The sequence below is a fragment of the Euwallacea fornicatus genome, chromosome 20 (assembly GCF_040115645.1).
Source record: "Euwallacea fornicatus isolate EFF26 chromosome 20, ASM4011564v1, whole genome shotgun sequence".
Classification (NCBI taxonomy): Eukaryota; Metazoa; Arthropoda; class Insecta; order Coleoptera; family Curculionidae; genus Euwallacea; species Euwallacea fornicatus.
The window spans coordinates 3,339,370-3,362,861 of NC_089560.1; the positions used below are offsets into that span (position 1 = coordinate 3,339,370).

Here is a 23,492-nt window from a genome sequence, read left to right on the forward strand (position 1 = left end):
AATATAGTAAATCAGAGGCGTGCTAAATAGAAATGGCAGAAAATTTCTAACCATCGTTTGCTCTGCGACATTGTAACACATCAATGATTTCCTGCATATTATTAACCACTGTGAGAACTCTCTATCATTCCAGAAACAATAATAAACTAATTTTATTCAACAAAAATGGGTACGAACTACAATTTCGAAACAACAATAACAACCGTCAATAAAAAAAAATTAAATGGCAGATACATTAGTTAGAAAATTTGCTCGATCTTAAAACGTCATGCCACCCTGATGATTTAACGTATACTGAGTATCAGCAAGGTCCTGAACCAATCGGAAAATTTTACATTTTGTTACAATAATTAATTCTGATGTCCTTACTAACGCGAACCAAATGAAGAACAACCAGGCAAAATAATTGTGGATAATTGTTAAGTCCTAAAAATTTGTGATACGCCAATGATGTATTACATATTGAGCGTTATGAACAGATCCAGGCCCACATAAATTTGCTTTGTATCGAGACCCATTTATATACCCTTTAGACCCGCCACTAATTAGAACTCGTAAATTGAAAAAATTGTGGAAATTTCATCCGGAAAAATGCATGGCAGAATTTTCTGTACCTTATCAATCATGAAAATTTCTGTTTTTACGATAATTCAATATTGTCATGAGAATTAGTAAGGGCAGAAACGTCAAATAGTTGAAAAGTTTTCTTTTCTGAAAATACAGATTTACACAGCGCTTGTAAAGAGTATTGTAATACGTTTATAAATTTCATAAATTCGATAATTAAAAAAAAATGCGTGTAAATTTATTTAAAAAAAAGGAATTTTATGCATTAATTTCGATGTTCAAACTTTTTACCCTCGTCCAGCTACACCTACTAACTTTTTATTTTCATATGGAAATATACCCTGTGTAACATATTTAATGAAGGGTGATTCAATGAGAGATGCAACGGTGTACTCAGAAGGAAAATTGGATCTACAGTTGCTTTAAAAAAAAAAAGAAAACAGACCAAAATCCTTATCCAAAAAAGATTAAAAATTTTAATCTTTGCTTCCTAGATAGACAATCCATTCTTATTTCACTCTGAAAGAGAGTTAAAAAATGACAATAAAACGTGGAAATTACATAACGTCTTTTATCTAAACAATTTTTTAGATACAAAATATTTTGGTTTTTATAGAATTCATTAGTAGTTGAATTCAGTTGTTGACCATCTACCGCAGTTAGAATATCAAAAACATAGATCTTTTATCCGAGAAACAAAGAATCGAAATTTTAATCTTTTTGGAGCATGGAGAACTTACGAAGAAGTGTGTCACATACGTAATAAGAGATATCTAGACCGATCTACTGACAGAAACGTAGTTTGTCGGATTAATGGAAATTTCAACAAACTGAAAGTGTGGAAGCTGCTCCAAAACGTGGAAGGCCTCGAACAGCAACTGATGACGATAAAACACAAGACTTTTATCTATCTTTCTTCTTTCATCTATCGATGAAAATCGCTTATAGTCTACCATCAAACTTGCCGATGAATTCGATGCATCTGGAAAATCAGTAAACAATATTTTAAAACGAGAAAAATCCCATCCATACAAAATTTCCCTTATCCAAGAGTTGGCGCCTGAAGATCTTAATCGCAGGATGGAATTTTGTGAATTGATGCAAGAAAATAGCATTCAGGATAATAGGTTCTTTTCTAGAATTTTATTTTCGGATGAGGCAACCGTTTGCTTAAATGGATCTATTCACTGACATAATCGTCTTTCGCTGATCTCCTGACAACTCTCGTCGGATGCAGACTCTGCATACGCAACATCCGCAAAACCTCTGTGTATGGATGGGTATCATCGGCCACCAATGCACCAGTCCATTTTTCATAGAGGGGAACTTAAATAATCATACTTGCACTTGTTGGAAAACGAAACAGTTCCACCAATCGCTGCAATTTTTCCTGGAGAAAATCGAGAGCAAATGACCAATAATATTTGGTTCCAACAAAATGGTGCATCACCACATTTTGCCGTGATTAGGATTCATGAAATTTTCCCTAGGAGATGGATCGGTAGAAGCGGCGCAATACAATGGTCGTCACAATCTCCAGATTTTACACCCCTCGATTTTGCGTTGTAAGGTCACTTAAAAAGTTCCGTTACACAAATTGATAACAAATTTTAGATGATTTACATCGTAAAATTCAACAGAATTAGAATTTATAACAGCAGCAACACTGGATAATTGCATAGAAGAGTTCGAGGAACGACTGAGTAATTGCCGAATTGTTGCCGGAGCCCAATTTGAGCAACTGTAGAATCTTCAATTTTGTTCGATATAACAATGAGTTATTTTATTTTGGATCTGCTGATTTCATTTTTTAAGGAAACTGTAGATCCAGTTTCAGTTCTGAGTATGCCGTTGCGTCCGCAGCAAGTTACCTTTCATTTGGTATTCTACAATGGGCACCTTTCCATTTTAAAATAAATATTTAGCAGGGGTAGCTGCGTGGGGGCGGAAAATTTGAACTTGATAAATAATGCATTAAATGCCTTTTTTTTTTAAATAAAATTGTACGTGTTTAAAGATTTTTTAAAAATATCAAGTTTATAAAAGTTATAAACGTGTTATAACACTTTTTACAAGCGCTGTAGACGTTCGTTCCCGCACCGCAACACTACCGGTTTTTTGTGTAATTGCGGAAAAGACGCATGTTGCATGGAAACTTCACTAAAATTTCATAGCAAAATTTAAGTTTGCTTCACTTTTCACAGTGTTCGAAAAGCGCAAAATTCATTTTCTAGTTGTTGTGGGATTTCTTATCGGCTACAGAACCAGGTAAATGAACATCGAGTTAATAAAACCTCACTCGGAAGAACCGACGACTTCTTCATAATTTAGTTTAAGGGGCCGAACCAAAGCAGCTGCGTGATGGAATTCTAAACAGGTGTATATCGATTTCCGCAAGCCCAAAAAGTATCGAAAACGATTTTGCGAATTCTTTCTTATCCCATCGTGAGTATTTTTCAAAGAGCTCTGTTATTGGTTTTATTTGTACATAAATTTCGAGATTTAAAATTCCAAAAATGTGAGTAGAGCCTGATCGCGACCCACTTCGTACTCGTCCGATGAAAAATATTGATTGAGGGCCCTAGATTTTGATTTGGCAAAGCCAAAGGGTGCCTAATATCGTTTGTGTGTTGATACTGATTTTGTGCGTAGGAAAAGGGCGAAACCGTTTGATATTTTTTTCCTAAGGGTGTCCGCATTTCCTTTCGTCATTCCCAGTAAATTGCCAATTCCAGTCAATTATGCGTAACACCCGAAAGAAAGAGACAGACGGTCTGATTTCAATTTTAGATAAGCGCAGCCTTTAGAACGTATGTACAAATAACATGCTGGCATCAGAGGCAAAAGCCATTACAGAATTAATCCCTGTGAATATTACAAGATCATAACAACCACAAGGAACATCTCGCTTTAAATGTACTTCAACTTAGGAAGTTTCAGTATTACTCAGACAACCTCCAGGGCTCTTAAACAAAACACAAACGGAAGGGCACAAAGGAAAATGGCAGAAACGGGAACGTAAACGTGGGAGCTGCTTTGTTTAAACTTATATGCCCCGCGATCCCTGCTGCTGTTAAGATTTTTATCATATAATGGAGATTCCGTTTAGGTACCTGCACGTAAGCAGATAGGACTTTTCTGATATAAACTCGACTCACTCTGTAAGGATATGCACTGTGGTTTAGTGCACAATTTAAAACTTGAAAAAGGCGTTTGGGAATTAAAATTAATTTGTGTGTGGGCGACTGGGCCCCCCGATGTCCGGATTCGAACCTATTAACTTTTATAATCCGTGGTATTTGATTTTGAACCGCAGAAGAAACCTTAGGTCTTAAAAATCGGTAGACTCACCCTTCTTCGCGTTGGTATCGTCGGGCAGAATTGTTGGAGGAGGACTGAGTGGCTGCAAAGGAAAGGCGTTTCCAGTGGAGTACCACGGAGTGGGCCTCCAGCTTGTCTGATTTCCATTGAGCAGCCTCAATTTATCGTAAACGGTGTCGGTACCCCCCGAAGAGGGCGGATTTTGCGACGACTGCTCCTTTTGCGCCGCCAGATTACGAAGTACCCTGTTGATGGACGACACCTGCAACAAATAAAAGCGAGTTTTTAACGTAAAGTTTTTCCTGAGTGTGCAACCACAGATACGAGGGTAGTCCCAGAAGTGCCAAACCTTCAACACTTTAAGAAGAAAAATTGAAAAATGCTCCGTTATCTCTTAACATAGTTTCCTTTAAGACTGATTTACTTTTACCTTCCACGCCCTGTATATAGTAAGAAGCTTTGAATGTTTCAAAACTGGCAGCAACCTCAGACTCCACCTCTTCGTTACTGGCAAATCTCTTTCCACCGAGCCATTTTTCCAAGTTTTGAAATGGAAAATAATCTGGGAGGTCTAAATCTGGCGAATGGGGTGGTCGAGGAAAAAGTTCGAAACAAGTTTATCGATTTTGGCCATCGCAATGACAGAAGTGTGGACTGGTCCCTTGTCCTAATGAAACGAGGCTTTCTTTTTCGCCAAATACGTCGCCTTCTTCTAATCTCTTCGCTCAAACGATGTAGTAAATTTGTATAATATTCTCCGTTCATTATTATTCCTTTTTTATTATTATTATTCCAAGTACATTACAAAAAAATGCCTATCGTGTCTATTGAATGGCTCAATTTTAGTCGGCGGTCTTCCAGTACAGCTTTGTGGAATTTCAACACAATTTCTGGAGTGATCTAATCTGGAGTATCATTGCGAAGTTAGATTCCCCCAGAGTAGAATCTAACTTCGCTTTGACATTGAATGAATTCAATGTCAAAGCGGTTTTAAGGGTCTTGACGAATCAAGACCTTTAAAATCGAATTACATTTCGATGAGGATTTTTTTCATGTTCACAAAATCTCTAAGAGCGTTCGCTCAAAACAGACACAAATCAACGTAGCACCCTCAAATTTTAGGCATAACCTTTTTAAGGTTAGGTCTTTGTAGTATTTAACAAAAAAACGCCATCTATATATCAGGTCGGGTACTTCCGGGACTATCCTCGTACATTATCTGCGTACGGCCGAGGACGAACCGCATTGATTGGAGCATCTCGCAGCCAGTGAAGCGAAACAAATCAACTTTAAAGCGGCGTCGAAGGCACCCTCCGCCGCTTCGCAACCCCTTGAAAACTTTCCCTCGCGTTACACGCAGGCATTGGGCGAAGCGCAACTGATAACAGCTTTTAATTCAATTAAAGACCGGTGTGGCGCTGCGGAAGCGACGAAAATGGAAACGATTTTCCGCAGAAAACTGATAGCGAAAGCTTGATATTAGATTATTATGCCGGGGTGCTTTGTTCGAAAGGATATTGGTTTTATTAGGAAAGTTTACGAAAACTTGGTTCTCCGGGAGAGACAGGATTAGCAAATCATTGTTCGGGGATTGAATGGCAACGGGGGAGGAATGGGACTTCGACGAGGTATCACTTTGTTAGAACTTAAAGGTAGAACGTCTGCTTGTAGATCGATTTCCAGTCTTCAACGGCGTTATTCTAAAACTGGACGCGAAGGCTTCAATCCAAACACATCAGTAACAACACGGTGCTAGGACAAAATACCCTTTTTTTCCGTCAAGCCGAACACCCTGGGAGAAAACCCAATTCAAGTACGGTAAATCTAAGAGTGCTAATCATTTAAATTATTCGAAAGTTTAGAAACATTGCTCGAAGTTACCTGGAATAAGCACAACTGGAAATGTTGCCTTGGCCTGCACGGTCCCCAGACCTATCACCTATCAAACATCTTTGGGACATGATGACTCGCCGTCTTCAAAATTTGCCGAGGGCTCCAAACGATTTGGATGTCTTACGAAACCACCTCGAGATACCATGGAATGGAATACCCCCGGAGGATATTGATCATTTGTCGCAAAGCACGCCGCGAAGAGTACATGCCTGAGTTGCTCTACTAGACGATGTTATCCATTAATAACTTTTTAATTAATAATTTTTTTTTTTAATTAAAACTTTGATCAGTTGATACTCTGTTATGGAGCATTGTTTTACCAAAATTACAAAATTTAATTATTATTATTACCGATGTGGCAGTTCGAAAGAAAGTGAGTGTATAATAACACTGTGCTAGTTGCAACATCCCTCAAGCAGGACACCTCAGAGAAAACCAAATTTTAGTGCGCTAAATCCAACGGTGCTAATCAGTTTTCTGGATCAGCTCTGGTTTTCTAGGTATTGAAGTAAACATTTTTGGGCCAAAGGATCCAAGAAAAGGTTGCTTGAAGGAAACACTTGCCATATACAAAGGTTACTCATTTTCATTCCGCGGGCAGTCAAAATATATTTTTTTAATTTCTGTAAAACTTTCGCGAATGCCTCAAATCAATTAATTAACTAATATTGAGATGAGAAATATAGTTCCTCTCTATTCTCAAACGAACTCTAGGAGTCGTCATGTTGCTAAAAGGTACCTGGAACCTTATCCGAACAATATATGAACGGGAGTTCTCACTCTGAATCGAGAAGGGGAAATCTTTTTTTTTGTTGAAACTATCTCAGAAACGGTTGGAGAATAACGTATTTTGTAGAATAGCTTTTTATGCTAAAGTACTACATTTTCTGTTACAACAATGCAATTGATGAAGAACTCATCGACGAAGGTGTTGCCCCGAAGGAATGCTGCAAAAGCATAAAGTTGTTGGACAACTCGCATGAAATCTTAAGGAATACGGATCATTAAAAAAAAACGGTAACAAGTCGCAACGCGTCGCTGTAACGAAGAACGAGAAAATCGTATAATCTTATCGATTAATGAGAATGTCGAAATGTTGCTTTGCCGAATTGATCATTCCATAGATATCCTAAAATCAACAGCTGGATTTACTTTGCGTGAACAAACGCCTCGTTTCGTTCAACTTAGAATTTCCCATGGTCTCTAACCCGATAATCACTATAGGCGGAGAACGTTTTGCTAAAAGTACATACGGAAATGTGCGGATAATCAAAATTTTCTACGTAAATTTATTTGGTCAGATTACAAGTCAAGTGATCAGCAACGGAAATTTCAGTAAAAGAAACGGACATTACTGGTTCAGGGAGAGGGGGTTTACCGGGGAAGTTTAGGGCTCTGTGTCTGCAGGACGCGAAGGCGTATGATGATTCAAAATCGCTCCAGTGACGTATACCACGATTAGAGATGCCTTTTCAGCTATTTTCAGTTGTTCACAGCAAGACATTTCGTCCGATTTCAAAATCGAACACTGTAAGATTCGTTATTTAATGTTATTTACCTCATGCATCTCTTTTAGCCATTGAGATAGATTTCTCAACTGCAGGCTGAACTACTTTCTACGCGTGTTATTATTATTATTATTTTTTTTTTTTAATAGAAACTGCAAATATTCAACTCAAAATTGACGAGATTTGCATATAAAAAACATCGGAGCACCAGTCAACATCAATATTATTTCCATCCATAAATAACAAATTCCAATCCACCTGCCTCAGCTGTTTCCTGTCCTCCCCGATCTCAACGATTGCGAATTGATGGTAAAAAAATTGGAGTTCACACTTCAATGTCTTATGATACACACTTCTTTGTTTTAGTAGTTCCTTCTGGCAAAACTTGCAGTGATCCTAAATCTATCCATAAAAATCCCTTTATATCTGATCCCTTACATGATGAGACACGCCGAGCACGGTGATATAGCGTTGGTTGAGTAGAAATCCTGAAATTTCGTATATGTTTTGAATATTGGGATTCATTATTATAACGTTCTGAGGTCTTCCACGGTTAAAATATCGTCTTCAGAAGCCTTCGACTATTTCTCTTCTGGTAGGGTCGGATTTCTCTTTGGAAGACAGCCAATGTCTCTTCCCTAACAGGGTAAGAACAAATTTCTTTATGCAACTCAAGTTCAAGATTAAATTGATTCAATCCTAAAATTGTTATCTATGATCGAGGTCGTAAACATTTATTTCTCCTGAATACGACCGTAAAAGGGGACATACATAAATCTGGACAATTTGTCATGGTAGCTAGTAAAACAACGCGGTTTGTCAACTTCTTTTTTTGGAAAACTCCCTCTGGAAAAATATTGCAAACAACTGGCTGAACATCCAGGAAGAAAATCAGCATCGCACCGAAAGGGGTGGCTGTCATCGATCCGAGGTCTTTAACACGAGAGAGAGGGGCGAGAAGTTTCCAATTTAATAAACGTTTCATCAGCTTATGATACAACATCAAATTTCCATTAGATAAACTCCACTATTCGATAGGAAACCAGGGAACGACATATGGAGAATGTGGAAATTAATTAACGTTTTATCATCTTATAAATAATTGATATTCCTCGGAAGGTTCCGATTTTCTGCCTTGAAAAATACTGAAAAGTAGCCGAAACTGTCCACCGTTGTAAAGCTGGGTTAGAGATCTATGTATATGCTAATTTTACGGTTAAAACTCTCATTTACCACCACTGTGCCGATGTCACCCAATCGTATTCAGCGCCACCTACCTCACATCATCTTTGTTTATTGCACGATCTTAAGCAAAGACATACGCTGCAACACTTGTCCTGCGACCCTAAGTAGGAAAATAGGTCCTGAGTGCAATGGACACCAACATATATCCTCTGTATTCTTTGAAGAGCGTGTACCAGAGAAGGAAAGCGATATGCTACGCAGGGGGTTGACATTCAATATGAGTCATATGTAGTTAGAATAGCGGTGGTAAATCAGAGCTTAAATAGACAAAATAGAGATTTTTCTTTAATTTTTAACAATTTGGTGTCGATTGATTTTGTTAATGACTTCTACGTTTTCAGAAATGTTTCAGTGAAACTCATGTTTGTTAACGATTCTCGAGCAAGTTACTTGAGATTTTTTCGGCTAATTGTCCTTCTACTTATCAACAATCCTAAATGATCTGTCCTAGTCCAATATAAAATTGGACACCTTAATTCGTTATTGAAAATGTTCAAGTTAAAGGTATTCGATTATGAAAATAAGCCAAGTATGCCATCACTAACCAACTACATGAGAGTAAAACCACAGCTCTGTCAAGTATCTTGAATTCATGCAATAAGTTTCTCCAGTGCCAGTTCTCAATGCTCCAAGTTTCGATACTTCACGCTCAGCCAGTCTTAAGGATTTCATTCACATCTACAAAGAGCAGACTGCATAATCCGAATTTGTCTAGTTTTCTTCACATTGGCTTTATCTATTTAGTTTCAAAGTTAGAATATGAACTATCTAAAGGAAAGTTTAAACCTACAGGGACTCTTATAAACACTTAGGATTTATACGATGGAGCTTTAATTGCTGGTTACTTCTAACGTTTCTGTTGCAATTGAGGGAGCTTTTCCAAGGGTCAAAGAAGCAGGAAAGATCAATACTTGTTAATGAAAATGCGAAGGTCAGGGTGTCGACCGAAGGTAGAACTCGCTTCGCTTTCTTAGCATCAAACAAGCGTCAAATCTATGCACCCTCCAGCGTATACTCGGTGTTCACGGTTTGCTGCCCATCACCCCATTTTCGTGCTATGCACACTTACGAGCCATTTGGGTAAGCGTTCGTTCCCCATTCAGTCCCAAGTGTCACACGTGTGGGAAATCCTGTGATTTCGTTAACTCAGATTTTTCTTATACAGGGTGTTCATTATGTGTTTAGACAAACTTTAAGAGGTGAATTTTCACTACATATTAAAACAGGCTCGCAACAGTCAAGTTCTGGAGGTACGGGGTGTCCCTGAAAGGTCTGTACAACGGTCCATCAGATAGAGTGCAGCTCCAAATAAGTCCATTTAACTAAACTTGCCTTAGTTCCAAAGGTGATAATGACCGAGATACAGGATGTCGAAGGTGAAAAAATAAATCACGTTCTGTTTAATAGGTCTCCACCATTTCCAACTAATTTCGCGCAATGTTGTGTTCGGGAATTTCTCGGGATGACAAATCCAAACTTATCGACGATATCGGTGTATCTTCCAGAGGGCGCCACAAGTTCAATACATTTAAGACGTCAGAACTTTTTTGTGCCACGGTGTATGCCACTCTGAGTTTCAGGAAATTATTCCCACCTTTTCTACTTAAAAAAAGTATAGCATGCTAGCGCCTCTAAAACGACCGTTCTCGTGAAAATGGCATTTAAAGTGCATAAAACATATCGAGTCGTAATGAGCGAGATTTAAGACAGTTGTTGTTATTTTAAGTTTAAACAAGCTTAGGTAAATCGACTTATTTTGAGCTGCACTCTACCTGGTAGACCGTTGTAGAGTCCTTTCAGGGACACCCTGTACGTTCAATTTACAATTTTAATGTCGTTCATCAATTATATTCCTGGACAATAACGCGGTGTTCTGTCGAAATTTCGCACAGCGGGAAAGTTGATGATGGGAAACTCAAACATATATTTTCACTGTTTTTTGTCCAATCAGTTTGTAGGAAGCTAATAAAGGCCACTGTCTTTCGCATTACACGCATCAATCTCCCCTAACATTAATTGGCGACCCGTTCCGAGTATACCCGGCGTACGTTTAATAATGGTTCAAATGTTCCGTTTAACAGATCTTCTTCATTTTGGACTACCATTTTAAAAACCCGCGACTTCAAGTCACCCCGCAACGAATAATCAAATGGGTTCATATCAGGTCGTCTGGGAGTCCACGCGTGTGGTGCTGGAGTTTCTACTCAACGTTCGGCGTAGTTGTCTAGAAATTGACGCCCAGCTAAAATAAAATATCTAGAAGGTAATCAATTCATGGCCGCGAACGGAGAGATCAAAGAGTGACCAGAGAGGACAAACTAAGAACTTTATTTAAATAAGGGAAAGTTCCTCTTTTATCATTTTCAGATTTAGGTCGTCAAACAAAACTGTCCCTAAACCCTCCAAAATCTCAGTCATTCGAGGTATCAAAACTACTTGAAGAAGCACATAAATCAGATCCCCAACTCAACGGATGTTTTGACACAAGGAGTCGCTTTATTCGATTAGTGTTTAATTGTGTAAGGAAGCCGTCACCTAACTAAACGTATATCCGACCTACTCGACCCCAGCAGCAATTTCGGTCATACGAACCCATTATGAATTTAAGGACCCGGCAATTAACTGCAATATAATACCCACAACAAGTGGCTTGCGAGTGCATTCCCTGTATTTCAATGGGCATTGTGTGATTGTTTGACAGGGTGGAACTTTTACAATGATGTTTAGAAGTTGAACGATTGCGATTCTCAGGACCTCAAACTCTGAAATAGTCGATTCATTAGAACTATTGTCAGCTAAAGTTTAGAGACTTAGACCCGGAGTATCGAAATATGTCGCTTCAAAGAGACGAGTCAGAGCCTCGATGTCCCCCCAAGAGTTCCAAAAAAGAACAACTTGAAGTTTTGGCAGGGGGCGGACCGACTCAAATGGCATACAACTAGAATGATTTGAACATCCTCGTGTTTTTGGAAGAAACTTTCAAATCCCTAGTAAATCGAGGCCTGGGATTGCATCAAGGTCATTCGAATCTCCTCTCGTAATCCTCTGAAGGTGTGGTTCCAGGTCGAAACGCAGAGGTCCAGAAAGGCTGAAGGTGAGTCCGGAGGGTCGGCAAGCAAACGTCCACACAAAATTATGACAGGGTTAGTCGGCAATTCAGGTGTAGTGAATCATCCAGTTTTTCTGAGAATCAGCAGAAGGGAACCAATATGTGGGTAAAGTCCCGCGTCAAGCGACATTCAAAAATAACAGAATTAAAGTTTAGGAGCGGTCCATCCGCCTTAGATCTCGCAATTTGAACAGTGAGAAGCACCAAATTGGTGCTGTTAACCGACTTAAAACAATTATCTTCATTGAGCTCCTCGATATTTGCTTTTGCATAAGCAGCAGTGGGCGAATGAAACATTCCCCTAAAATCAAAATACTATGAGCGATTTACGAATAATTAAATTGTTAATTTTTATATACATTTTCCCATTGTCAATTTAATTTTTAGTCCCGTTAAATTGGCCATAATCTCGCTTTCTGTCTCGCAGAAGCGTCGTCATCACTAAATCATCCATTAGATCGAGCCGTAATCCCTTTACGGCATAAAACCCACTTGTGACTTCTTGTAGTGAAAGTTTCAAGTGGCAAACAAACCGGGCGATGCCCATGTAAGGGATTCTTAGGTAATCGATCTGGCTAATGAACAAAGAACCTTAAGCCACCAAACTTTCCGTGGTGTTTTTGCCATCATCAAAGGTGCAATACAGAAGCAATTTATCGAGGACAACAGAGTGAAGTTGATCTGGTACTCATTGGTTCTCTTCTAAATATCTCTTCTAGAGGTGAGTCGCGACGTTACCAGATCACCGGTGCATCAACCAAACGCCCACGTGATTTTTTGCTAATTAAGGTCGTTAAAATTATGCAAAATTAAATCACACAAAGAAAAAAAAAAACAGATTAAAGCCGAGGTAGGTACCAATTCACGCGTACTTCTCCGAGACACACTAAGTAGACTATAAAAGCAGCAAAGGATGAAAATTTATTCCACTGGTTCGTAGGGACCCATGAAAAATGGGGAGCCATGTCCTTAGCACGTAAAGTTGTTCTTGGAATATGTGTGCTGGTATTTTCTAATAAGGCCCGAGTAAATGTTACTTAAGTCTTCGACCTCTGCTTTTTTATTTATCAAATTACTGTGAGTGGCTATTTCTAGGAGAAGTCTTTCAGGGTAGTGGTGTCCCTTTGTCAAGTATTTAATCGCCAGTGAAATCCACGTGGTGTTCTCAATCTAATGTGCGTCGCGCCAATGCACTATACAGGATGAGTCAGGAGGAACTATACAGGATTAATTTTCATAATTTGACAAGTTACTGCGAGTTTATTGTTGAGACTAGCAAAAAGCTATTCATAAAATAAGTTTTTCTGCCATCGACCTTCGAGTTTTTCTATTCTTGATGCCAATATTGGTACCCTTCATGCAGACTTTACCAAATGGCATTTTCGAACGTGATAATGCAAGGTCGCATAGTGCCAACGCTACTCGAAGGTACCTGGAACAAGCACAATTGGAAATGCTGCCTCGGCCTGCACGGTTACCGGACCTGACACCTATTGAACATCCTCGAGACACGACGAGTTGCCGTTTTCGAAATTTAACGAGCCCCCCAAACGATTTCGATGACCTACGGCCCCACGTTGACGTAGCACGAGATGAAATAGTCCAGGAGGATGTTGATCGTTTGTTGTAAAACATGTCGCGAAGAGTATGTGTTTGCAAGGCTGCACGAGGCGATGTCACTCGTTAACTCTGTGATTACTTAATATTGTTCTTTTAAGGAAATTCTGATCATTTAATTATGAAGCATTATTTTACCAAAATTGCAGGACTTAACTGGGCGATACATTTCATTTGAAAATGAGTGCACTTCAATCCCAAAGAGAAGATATGCGACTGAAATTCATATTAGTGACCTGAACGTGCTGCCTTTGTGTATTATTACTCTCAAAATTTGAAAAGTTATTAGTTAACGGGGTTTATGGAGTATTAAAGGGAAGTTTATTAATTAATTTGAAAAGCCAAGGGCTGTTTATTAGAATTTCATTGACCCTGTTTAAGTTGCGATACACGAAAGATTGATGTCATATTTTCTCCACTCTGGCTTTCAGGGCCCACACCGGACTTACGATTGTCCTTCGGCTACGCTAATTGAGGTACCTCTCAGAGTTGAAACCCGTCTAGGATGGTCTTTTATAAAAAAAGGGTTATCTACGTTATTTTCCAGTACAAATTGAAGGTTTTCATTGTAATTATTTCGTATGTTAAAAGTGTGAAGGGCTTGTTCGGTTGTAACAATATCGTCTACGTATTTTTTTAAGAAAGGAGATTGAAAATCCAAAGGAAACAGACAGTCACTAAATAAATCGCCTTTGACCATTTCGGAGAGCATTGCGGAGAGAGTTGCTCCCACGGAAGGACCAAGAACCTATCAATAATTTCGATTCGCTGTGAATTCTAACAAAATTCAGTTTTAATCTGCTACGTATTCTGTTTTCCCGTGTATCTCGGACCTGTGACGTGAGGGGTAATTTAACCTTTAATAATAATTTTGTTGAACTTAATTCGCAAATGGTGACGAGAGTGATTTTCTCATGTGGTCAACATACCGGTCAATCCATTCCGAAGGACTCAGACCCTTAAAAGAGATTTGTACTTAGGAGTAAGTATTAGATCAACATCACTGGGTTGTCCCCTTTAAATTGCTGATGATGTCAACAGGCATTACCGAAAGTTTGGGAGCTTGAAAGTTTTCTTCATTGTCCAGAGCGGGTACGCACGAAAGGAATTCAATTTAGCACACTGACTGCTAACCAAGCACCAAAGTCCTGTGTGGTTCAATGGGTCTCCCCTCATATTTCCGCAAAGATTCTTGACTTACGGGCTGCGAATTGCGGTGTTGTATTTTTATTGCCATTCCAAACTGCGAAAAAACCTTTTATCTGAACATGTTAAAGGAGTTCTCAATTATACAGGGTGTTTCCTAACTACGTGTAAAAAATTTAAAGGAGTAATCCTCGACTGATTTTGTGTCAAAAATGTCTAATAAACATATGTCCGCAAATGCCTTGTTTCCAAGATACAGGGTGTTGACTAAAAGACGTTGAAAAAGGCTTTAAAGGTTTCTAAAGTTTTGGTGGTATTTACTAACTTGTTTATTGTTAGTTTTTTTTGCTACTTCCACTACTATAAACAAGATAGTCAGTGTTATTTTGGTGTTTTACTCTCTAAAGTGAAAGAATTTAGTTCTGTGTCCCAAAAATCAGATTATACCTCAGTTTTGAAAATTTTTCAAATGTCTAATTACACTAATCAAGAAGTGGCCAATATGGTTTTTGTTTACGGCCTTGCTGATGGTGAGTGTTTGGCAGCGAGGCGCATTTACATGGAAAGGTTTGCAAACCACCAAGCTCCCAACCACCAAACCTTTAAAAACCTCTTTCGACGTCTTTCAGTCAACACCCTGTATCTTGGAAACAAGGCATTTGCGGACATATGTTTATTAGACATTTTTGACTCAAAATCAGTCGAGGATTACGTCTTTAAATTTTTTACACGTAGTTAGGAAACACCCTGTATATCCACGTAATAAAAATTATTTTTTTTGAATTTTTTTAATAAATAAGTTTAGGAGTGTTTAGAGAAATTTAAAGATTTTATTATGTGTAATAATTTTTTGTTGTCTTTTTTTTCTGGAATATGTACATTTGTGTCTCTCGCAAAGTTGATTATTCCTTTGTGCTATTATTAGGGGTCTTGACGGGGAATGTATAGTAACCGGGAACGATAAGGGGCGTTATCCATTACAATAACTAAGGTGGGGGGGGGGGATGTTTGGCGACAGTTATTCGGTGATCAATTTTTCGAATATTTGATCAGTCGTGTTTTCGTGATAATCAGCAGGGGACTGGCTTACATTTTTACCGGACAACAACAAGCCCTTCGGCACAAATCCCTTTTCGCTGCCAACGTGCAGAATAATAATTCGTTTGCCTCCCGAACATGGAGTACCTAAACTACTATTTTTTTAAATTATTTACTCAACCATATTTAATCACGTCGTGAATGTCGAACCTCGTTTCATGTAAATAAACTTTACATCTTCCTAACTGTAGATATTCCCTAATTTTACGTAAATATTCCCCCCGCACATCAACTATTCGTTGTGACTTCATTACCATCATTCCATTTATATAAATTTTTTTAAATGCAAAGCCGCAGACCACCATAATGCCTCATAATGTTGCTAAGCAATTATAATTATAATGTGGGCAGTCTTTCAGCTTTCCTCGAATGCTTTCTAGTGTACGTACCGTATTTGTTTAATAAAAATGACGGATAATTAACATCTTTACCGCCTTTCGTCGATTTGTTTAAATTTTAAAAGCCCCTTTGTTTTCCTTTCGGAATTGCCTTCCTTAATACCCCGATAAATTTTCGACAAAGTTAATTTAGTCATTTCGCTTTTTCTTGTTACAATACTTTTGAGTAACTGATTCTTGTTTTCTTTCTTGAAACAGTCGTAAATATTCAAAACGAGGCGTTGACCCTGCACATGTAAATCCTTATTTTTAAAATCTCTACTCGCCTCTGCAAGAGATCACATTTGCTCTATTTTCCCAATGGTCTTCAAACCAATTGGTCTTTCGACAGCCGTTCTTACCAAATCAACACGCTCATAATGATACAATTAATCCTATGAAAAACATGCAAATAAAACTATAAATGACTTAATTTAACTATGTTACACCACAAATGGACAACAGAAATTCAATTTTCAACGCCCTTCGTCCGCGCCCCTGGTTTCAGTTGGCCAATTGTTCAGAGAGGCGGCGCATTTCAAATATTCATTGTTTCACAACCCAGACCAAAGCAATATTAGTTTTGGTCCGCTGGCTTAGAAATCCGAAATATACAGGGCCCCGTCACCAGATAGTGGAGGAAGCCGATTCATTTTGCATCGTCATATTTTTTTTATCATTCCTTATATATGTACATAGGCGAGGTTTTCGACTGATACTAAAAATGCTATACCTCATCACCTATCAATCAAGGGTCTGAATGTGATTATCCGTTCTCAGCATTCGAATTTCGATTCATTTTTGGCTAACGCCCTAACAAATGCCTTGGGGAGTTCCATCTTTGGAGTATATTGTAGGGGTCCCACATTTAGTTATTTAATGCCAAAGCCTACATATTTTGTCTTTTAAAAATAAACTGCAAATGTATTTTTTTAATTATGTAGGAGTTACAATTAGCGTAAATTTCAACTTGTTTACAACTAAAGAAGAAACGTATTTTGCCTTGATGATCGTTATTCATCCCACTGTGCAGTTCGCTCTCCGAATAGAAATTTTATTGTATAAAAATCGGATTGTTTAGGAATCGAATGAAAATATTATTTTTCTTAGAAAAGCTTTTTTTACATCGAAAAAGAGCATTTATTTACTTTTTCGCCTTAATGGTTGGTACACGCTAGGATAGCTTCAGAAGTATCCGATTTAGCACTTAAAGGAAAAACATTTGGAAAATGTTACATTAGGTCTCAACATAGTTTTCTTTGAGGTCGACTCGCTTGTCTCTCCTACACCCCTTTTATGATTATATGGTTAAAGGTTTTTATGGTAAAAAGCTTTGAATTTTTCAAAACAGGCATCAACCTCCTCCTCTATCTCTTCAATTTTGTTAAATCTGTCTTCGCCCAGCCATTTTTTCAAATTTGGAAATAGAAAATAATCTGAGGGGGTTAAGTCCGGCGAATAAGGTGGACGAGGAAAAACTTCGAAACCACGATTTTAGCTATTGCGATGACGCAAGAGTGAATTGGTCCGTTATCGTGAAGAAACAAAACATTTTTTTTCGGCAAAAACTTTTTCTCAATTTTGTCGCTCAAGCGTTGCAACGAATTTGTTTAATATTCTCCGTTTATTGTTTTTTCTTTAGGGAGATAGTAAAAAAAAATTTACCCACGTGCATCCAAGAAAAAACTGCCGCCATCACCTGTCTCGCAAATGGAATGGTTTTCGCCTCCTTTGGAGGCGATACTCCCCTTTGAGTCCATTATTTTAGCTGCTTTGTCGTCCTCAATGTGGAATGACGGACCCATGTTCCATCCATTGTTACGAATCGATGCAAAAACTCGGATTGATTCCTGCGGAATTTGCTGAACAGCACTTTTTAACTTTCCAGTAAAGTGTCGTGAATTTTTACAATTTCTGAAATGGTCAAATCTGGAGTGTCATTGGGTTGACCGCTGCGGAGTTTGTCTTGGCAGTTCGTACGATCGCGTTTACACTCTGCCACCCAATATTTTACAGCTGCTAACGAAGGACCAGATTCCTCCAGCGTAGAACCTAATTCCGCTTTGATGTTGGACGGACTAAGGCTTTTCAAATCACTCACGTATCAATGAGCAATTTTTTCCATATTAACAAAATCTCTAAAGGCGTTCACTAAAAACGGTTCCAAAACAAACGCAAATCAACGTACCACCTTTGAACTTCAGTCATGGGCTTTTTAAGGTTAAGTTTTTGTAACATTTAACAAAAAATCGCCATCTATATGTCAGGTCGTGTACTTCTGCGCCTCTCCTCGCACTTTGGTAGAGCCCGGTCGCGATAGTGGGTGAACGCAAAAAATTGAAGGTAGTTCGTACCAACGAGGGTGTTCGTGGAAATGGAGGCGCGACTAAATGAAGTTTATTCATAAACACCAACTCAAATTATCCACGTCAGAGGTGGAGGAAGTCGGTAATTTTTTTGATAAATTTCGGCCACGTTCGAAAAAAAGCCTTTTAACTGGTCTTCTCTCATATTCTAAAAGATTCTCGACTTGCGGGTCGCAAATTGTGGTACCTCAGCCAGCCAAGGGTCCGAATTTAAGGACCCTCTCGCAGCAAACAAATTAAATTTGTTCGTGGCTTTCGTCGCTGATACTCCAGCCGAAGTCCTGGGTGGTTTAATGAGTCTACTTTCATCAAGTTAAAGATGCCATCCGCCTGAATCGTCATCATCATCTCATATCCCAAGATCGCATCTCGTTTCGACCCGATCCGATCAGGCCGGATCGAATTACATCGAGTTTTCCGCGTCAACAGCGTCGTGTCACGTTACGCCCGACCAACCCACGTCCCGTCTTATTACTTATGCCTGACGGCTGTTGCAGTGTAAATTTTCTAGAATTTCCAATACTTGGGTTACTTCTCCTTTTACCTCGCCCCGATTTTTGTTGATTTCATGCGGCTTGGCCTCATTAATGTTAAATTGTCTAGAATGTGTTAAGCTCCGTTAAAGGAGGATTTTTCCTTTTCTTGCTCCAATGAGCTTAGCAACAAAGGACTAATTAATCTCGTTTAATGTCAAGCGCAAATAATTATGAATTACGCAATGTTGACTCTAGTTTAATTCAAATTAAAAAAAAAAAAAAAAGTCCGATTTCAGCCACCCTTCGCGAACTTTCGTGAGACCCTAAAGGTTCTCATCGAGATTACATCGGCATTTCGAAATTAAAATCTCAACAATCGCCGTACCCTTGATTGCCTCTACGTCTACCGACCTCTATTAGTCGATGTCGTCAATGCTGCAGGTCACACAAAGACCAGCGGGAAGTCTCTATTGGTTCCACCATTCAGTGTCACCCCGTGATACCCATTATGACCTTTTTCCTTCGATCTTTTGTGCCGACGACAAAAAAAATCTCCTCTACACCCTTGCTCGATCAATCTCCCTTCCGCGCGTTTCCACTTTGTTTTTCACTTTTGATATGCATTATTTCAATTGGTAATTTTTATTCCCATGCAAGGTGGTCTTGTTCTTGGATGACATTTGAAGGACAACGGCCCTTTTGCGGACTTCGTAAATGGCAAAACAATCGATCGTTCTTGGCACCGCTTCGAGATCAGCAGGCTTGGATGGAAACTGCATCGACTTTCTGTGATGGGATGGCGGCAAGATCCGGGCTCAGGGACAAAGATCCGCGAACCATCGAGGCAGGTTCCAGAGGAAGCAGTGGATCGTCACGAAACCGCGTCCGAAAATCGAAGGTCAAAATGAGCAAATTTAAAATCTTCAGGAGTTGTAGTCGTCCTGCGCAACCATCAGAGCTGCTTTGTAATTCCAGTACTTAATTATAAAATCGTTGAATTACTGTTATAAAACGGTTGCAGCGCAGTTAGAGGTACATTTATGCAGCAAATAAGGTTCTTAAAATAAATTCAACTACTGAAAAAAAGGACTCTCTCCCATCGCGACGCCCCTGTTTTATTTTTCGTTTTATTATGTTGATTATGGAAAGACCAAATTCTTTACTAGAGCTCATGTGCTACTTATCATAAAAATTGCAACACCTAGAATTAACGCGTCAAATTCAACCAAAATTGGTATACGTATGTATTTAGTTGTAAAGGGTGGGCCATTTATCCTTGTTTTTTGAAGTTGCTATTAAAACCACATCGTTGAACATTTTTAAACAATTGCTGCTTTTTAATATATATTTTATATAATTTCATAAAGTACACCTTCTGATTATTTGCGGAAAACGATTTCAGTTAAATGACCGCCGCCGCTGGCTTGACAGCAGCCCATTCTTTTCACCCAATTTCGCAGTACGTTCTCGATAGTTTGCGGTTCTATTTTATGAAAAACTCGATTAATGTTTCCGTTAAGTGCGTTAATTGTTGGGAGATCGTCGCTGTAACAACGATCCTTAACGTATCCCCACGAAAAGTAGTCCAGTGGGGTCAAATCGCAGCTGCACGATGGCCAACTAATGTCTACAAACCGACTGATGACACGGTTATCGCGTTTGGTATGCAAAAGATCGATTATTTCTCCACCTGTTTGACACATTGCTCCATCCTGCCGGGACCAAACCTCATTCAAGTCCGAACCGTCTAATTGCGGCGACAGAAAATCAATTATCATGTCTGTGCAGCGCACTTTACTTACAGTATGTTGAAAGAAGTAGGGACCAACGATGCCCTCAATTTAAAAAGTCACTTTTTCAAGATGCATTGGCTTCTCTACGATTACGTGTGGATTTTCGGAAATCGGAAGTCTACAATCTTTAAGGCTCTTGGGGCCTCACGGGCACTTTGGGCAATAGCAACAATTTTTTCAGCCGTGCACAATGGACGCGCCCGTGGATATGTTTTGTTATCCACAAACATGCCAGTTTCAGGAACTTTCTTTATAAAGTTTCTTATACAGTTTAAAAGGTCAGCTCAAAAAGAAACAAATAAATGGCCGTCAGCGCCGGATGTAAGAAATTTCGTAAAGAACGTCAAGCCAGCCGCGACGGTCATTTAACAGAAATCTTTTTCAATAAATAATCGAAAGGTGAAATTTATGGACTAAAGCAACAATTGTTAAAAAATATTCAATGATGTAATTTTAATAGTAACTAAAAAAAAACAATTAATGGCTCACCCTTTACTAATAGTAAATTGATAAAATTTTACATATAACGCTATGCGTTATATAAAAAAAATGTTATAACCAATAGCTACATTATACGTTTAAAGTATTGGAAACGTGATTTTTCAAACGGCATTGCTCGTATAACTATAGCTCGTGTACCCATAACGTTGCAATGTTAATGTGCTTGCTCGGCCTCCACGCTCTCCTGATCTTTCCCCCATTGAACATGTATGAGACTTGACAGGAAGAAGAGTGACTACATTGGAGGAGTCATGGCATACTTTAACAGAGCTACGAAATGCAATTTAAGTTGTCTGAGATAGACGAATTTCTGGAGACGTAAATTCACATGATGATTACACACATTATTCGAATTTTAAAGACTTTTTGGGCTCCGGTTCAGCCACAGGTTACCTCATTTATTTTGTATGGAATTGTCAACATTTTTAATGCACAAAGTTCTATTAAAACACGCGCATTGTTTTTAGGTAATACAACATTTATAATAAGTAGTATATTTAAGGCTTTAAAACCACGCTATTTTGAGAAGAAAACTTTACACAAGGTTTCTTTGCGGTACAGTTTAGCACTTACGTCATGTACCGTTACATGAGCCGAATTAGTCGCATTACTTGGGTCATATCATATAAAGTAGTACTTGGTAGTGCTTGATGTATCGACTGCGATATGTGAAGCATTTACTACAGAGCACTACTACATAAGTGCAGTAAATATTTTATTAGTGCAGTAGATATTCTATAAGCGAAGTAGATGCTTGAAACATGTATTAAGAAATACTGCTTTTAATATAAACAGGGTGATTCGAAATTCAGTACAAAGAATTCAAGAGCGCATTGTTAAGGTCAAAATAAGACTTCCTGTCCTCGAAAAGTAGGTCCGCAAATGCTCAGTTTTCGATATACAGCGTGTATGTAGTTTGGCACTCACACGCGCTTTGAGTCAAATTTGTTGAAATCTAACATTCTTAGCAACGATGATGGCAGAAAACATATCACAAGAAAGCATAATAAAAAATAGTCAAATTTATTGAAACTTTACCACAATGCGATCGAAACAACTTTGAAATTTTAAAAACCAGAAAAAAACTTGCTAACTTTCTGCTAATCCAAATTGTAAACAATTTTGACACAAAACGTGTGGAATTGTCAAACTACGCCGTCATAGTTTATTATGAATATTGATGATGACTTTTGAACCCCCTGTATGTCGAAAATTAAGCATTTGGGATCTCACGATTGTAGACAAAAAAAATCTTATTTTGACTTCGAAAGTACGCCCCTAAATTCTTTGCACTGGATCACCTTGTATAACCGGATAAGTCAACACGAGCTTGCGATCGTAAAGCTTAGCATCCTTGACATACTGGAAATATCAGCTTAATTCCCTCTTTTGCTTGAAAGCTATGTGCAGAATGAGTAAAGCTTATCCCAGACTGAATTATTCTACTCAACGGCTCGATTGAGTTTCAAAATTGGTAAGTACCCAATTAATCGTTCCAGAAAGTTCATTTCTGGAGCAAGTACGCATCTATATGGGCGCTTTAAGTTCCGAAGACATCAGCCCAATTCGCCCCTACAGTTGGAAGATATGAGCAGACAAAATAGAGCATCACCGACACTCATCAAGTCTACTGGCGGGTTCATCCAAGTTTAAACGCTTCTAACTCCGAAATGAGAGCCTCTCCAAGGCTCCCTTGTGGTACGGCTAAGCATCTATATATAACCTTGAAATGCTCGCAATGAACTTAATTCCGCAATTTGCTTGCAAGTTATGTGCAACAGAAGTTGAAGTTCTCTGAGACTTAATTGGTCTACTCATTCGCTCAATTTAGTTTCGAGAATTGGAACTCTCTAATTAAACGTTTCAGAAAATTCCTTTTTAGAATGGCTAAGCGTATAAGAGTCCACATTTCTTAAAATACTGAAAATATGAATCCAATTCGGCACTCTACTTCCAAGTTATGGGTACGGGAAGTAGAGCTTTACCGAGGCTTAATAAATCTACCCCAGGGTTTAGCCACGTTCCAAAGCTCATAACTCCAAGATGAAAGATTCTAGAAGATTCCTTTATCTAGCTAAGCACCTATATATATATCCTTAAAATACTGAAAATGTGAGCTTAACGCCCCTCGTTGCTTGCAATTTATGTGCACTAGAGGTGACGCATCACCGAGGCTCGATTAGTCACGAGCTCAGGTATGTAATATGTGCAAGCGTCTGTCACAACATTCTCAAACTACGAGCCCGACGTGCCCGTTTACTTAGAGGTTTTGCTCAGAAGAACCGGAACACGGCTCTGAAGGTTAACTTTTGGCGCAATTAAGCACGTACACGTACTCCTAATACAGCGAACAATACGGACGCGATTCGCTACATTACTTGACAGAGGAAGTAGACCATCATCGAGACTCAATAACTTCACTGCAAGGCTCAATGGCGTGGAAAATGTGAAGAAAATAACCCACGAAAGAATTTG

The 23,492-nt window shown here is 38.7% G+C and overlaps 1 protein-coding gene across 7 annotated transcripts in view; it reads right to left on the bottom strand.

Moving 5' to 3' along the window:
• The window catches only part of LOC136345605 (paired box protein Pax-6-like), a 66,711-nt gene that overhangs the window by 16,906 nt on the left and 26,313 nt on the right, over nucleotides 1-23,492 (bottom strand). For all 7 annotated transcript variants that reach the window (XM_066294092.1, XM_066294093.1, XM_066294091.1 and 4 more), the window contains one exon: nucleotides 3,919-4,150. In XM_066294092.1, coding sequence (XP_066150189.1) covers nucleotides 3,919-4,150 — 232 coding nt within the window. The remainder of the gene's footprint in view (nucleotides 1-3,918; nucleotides 4,151-23,492) is intronic.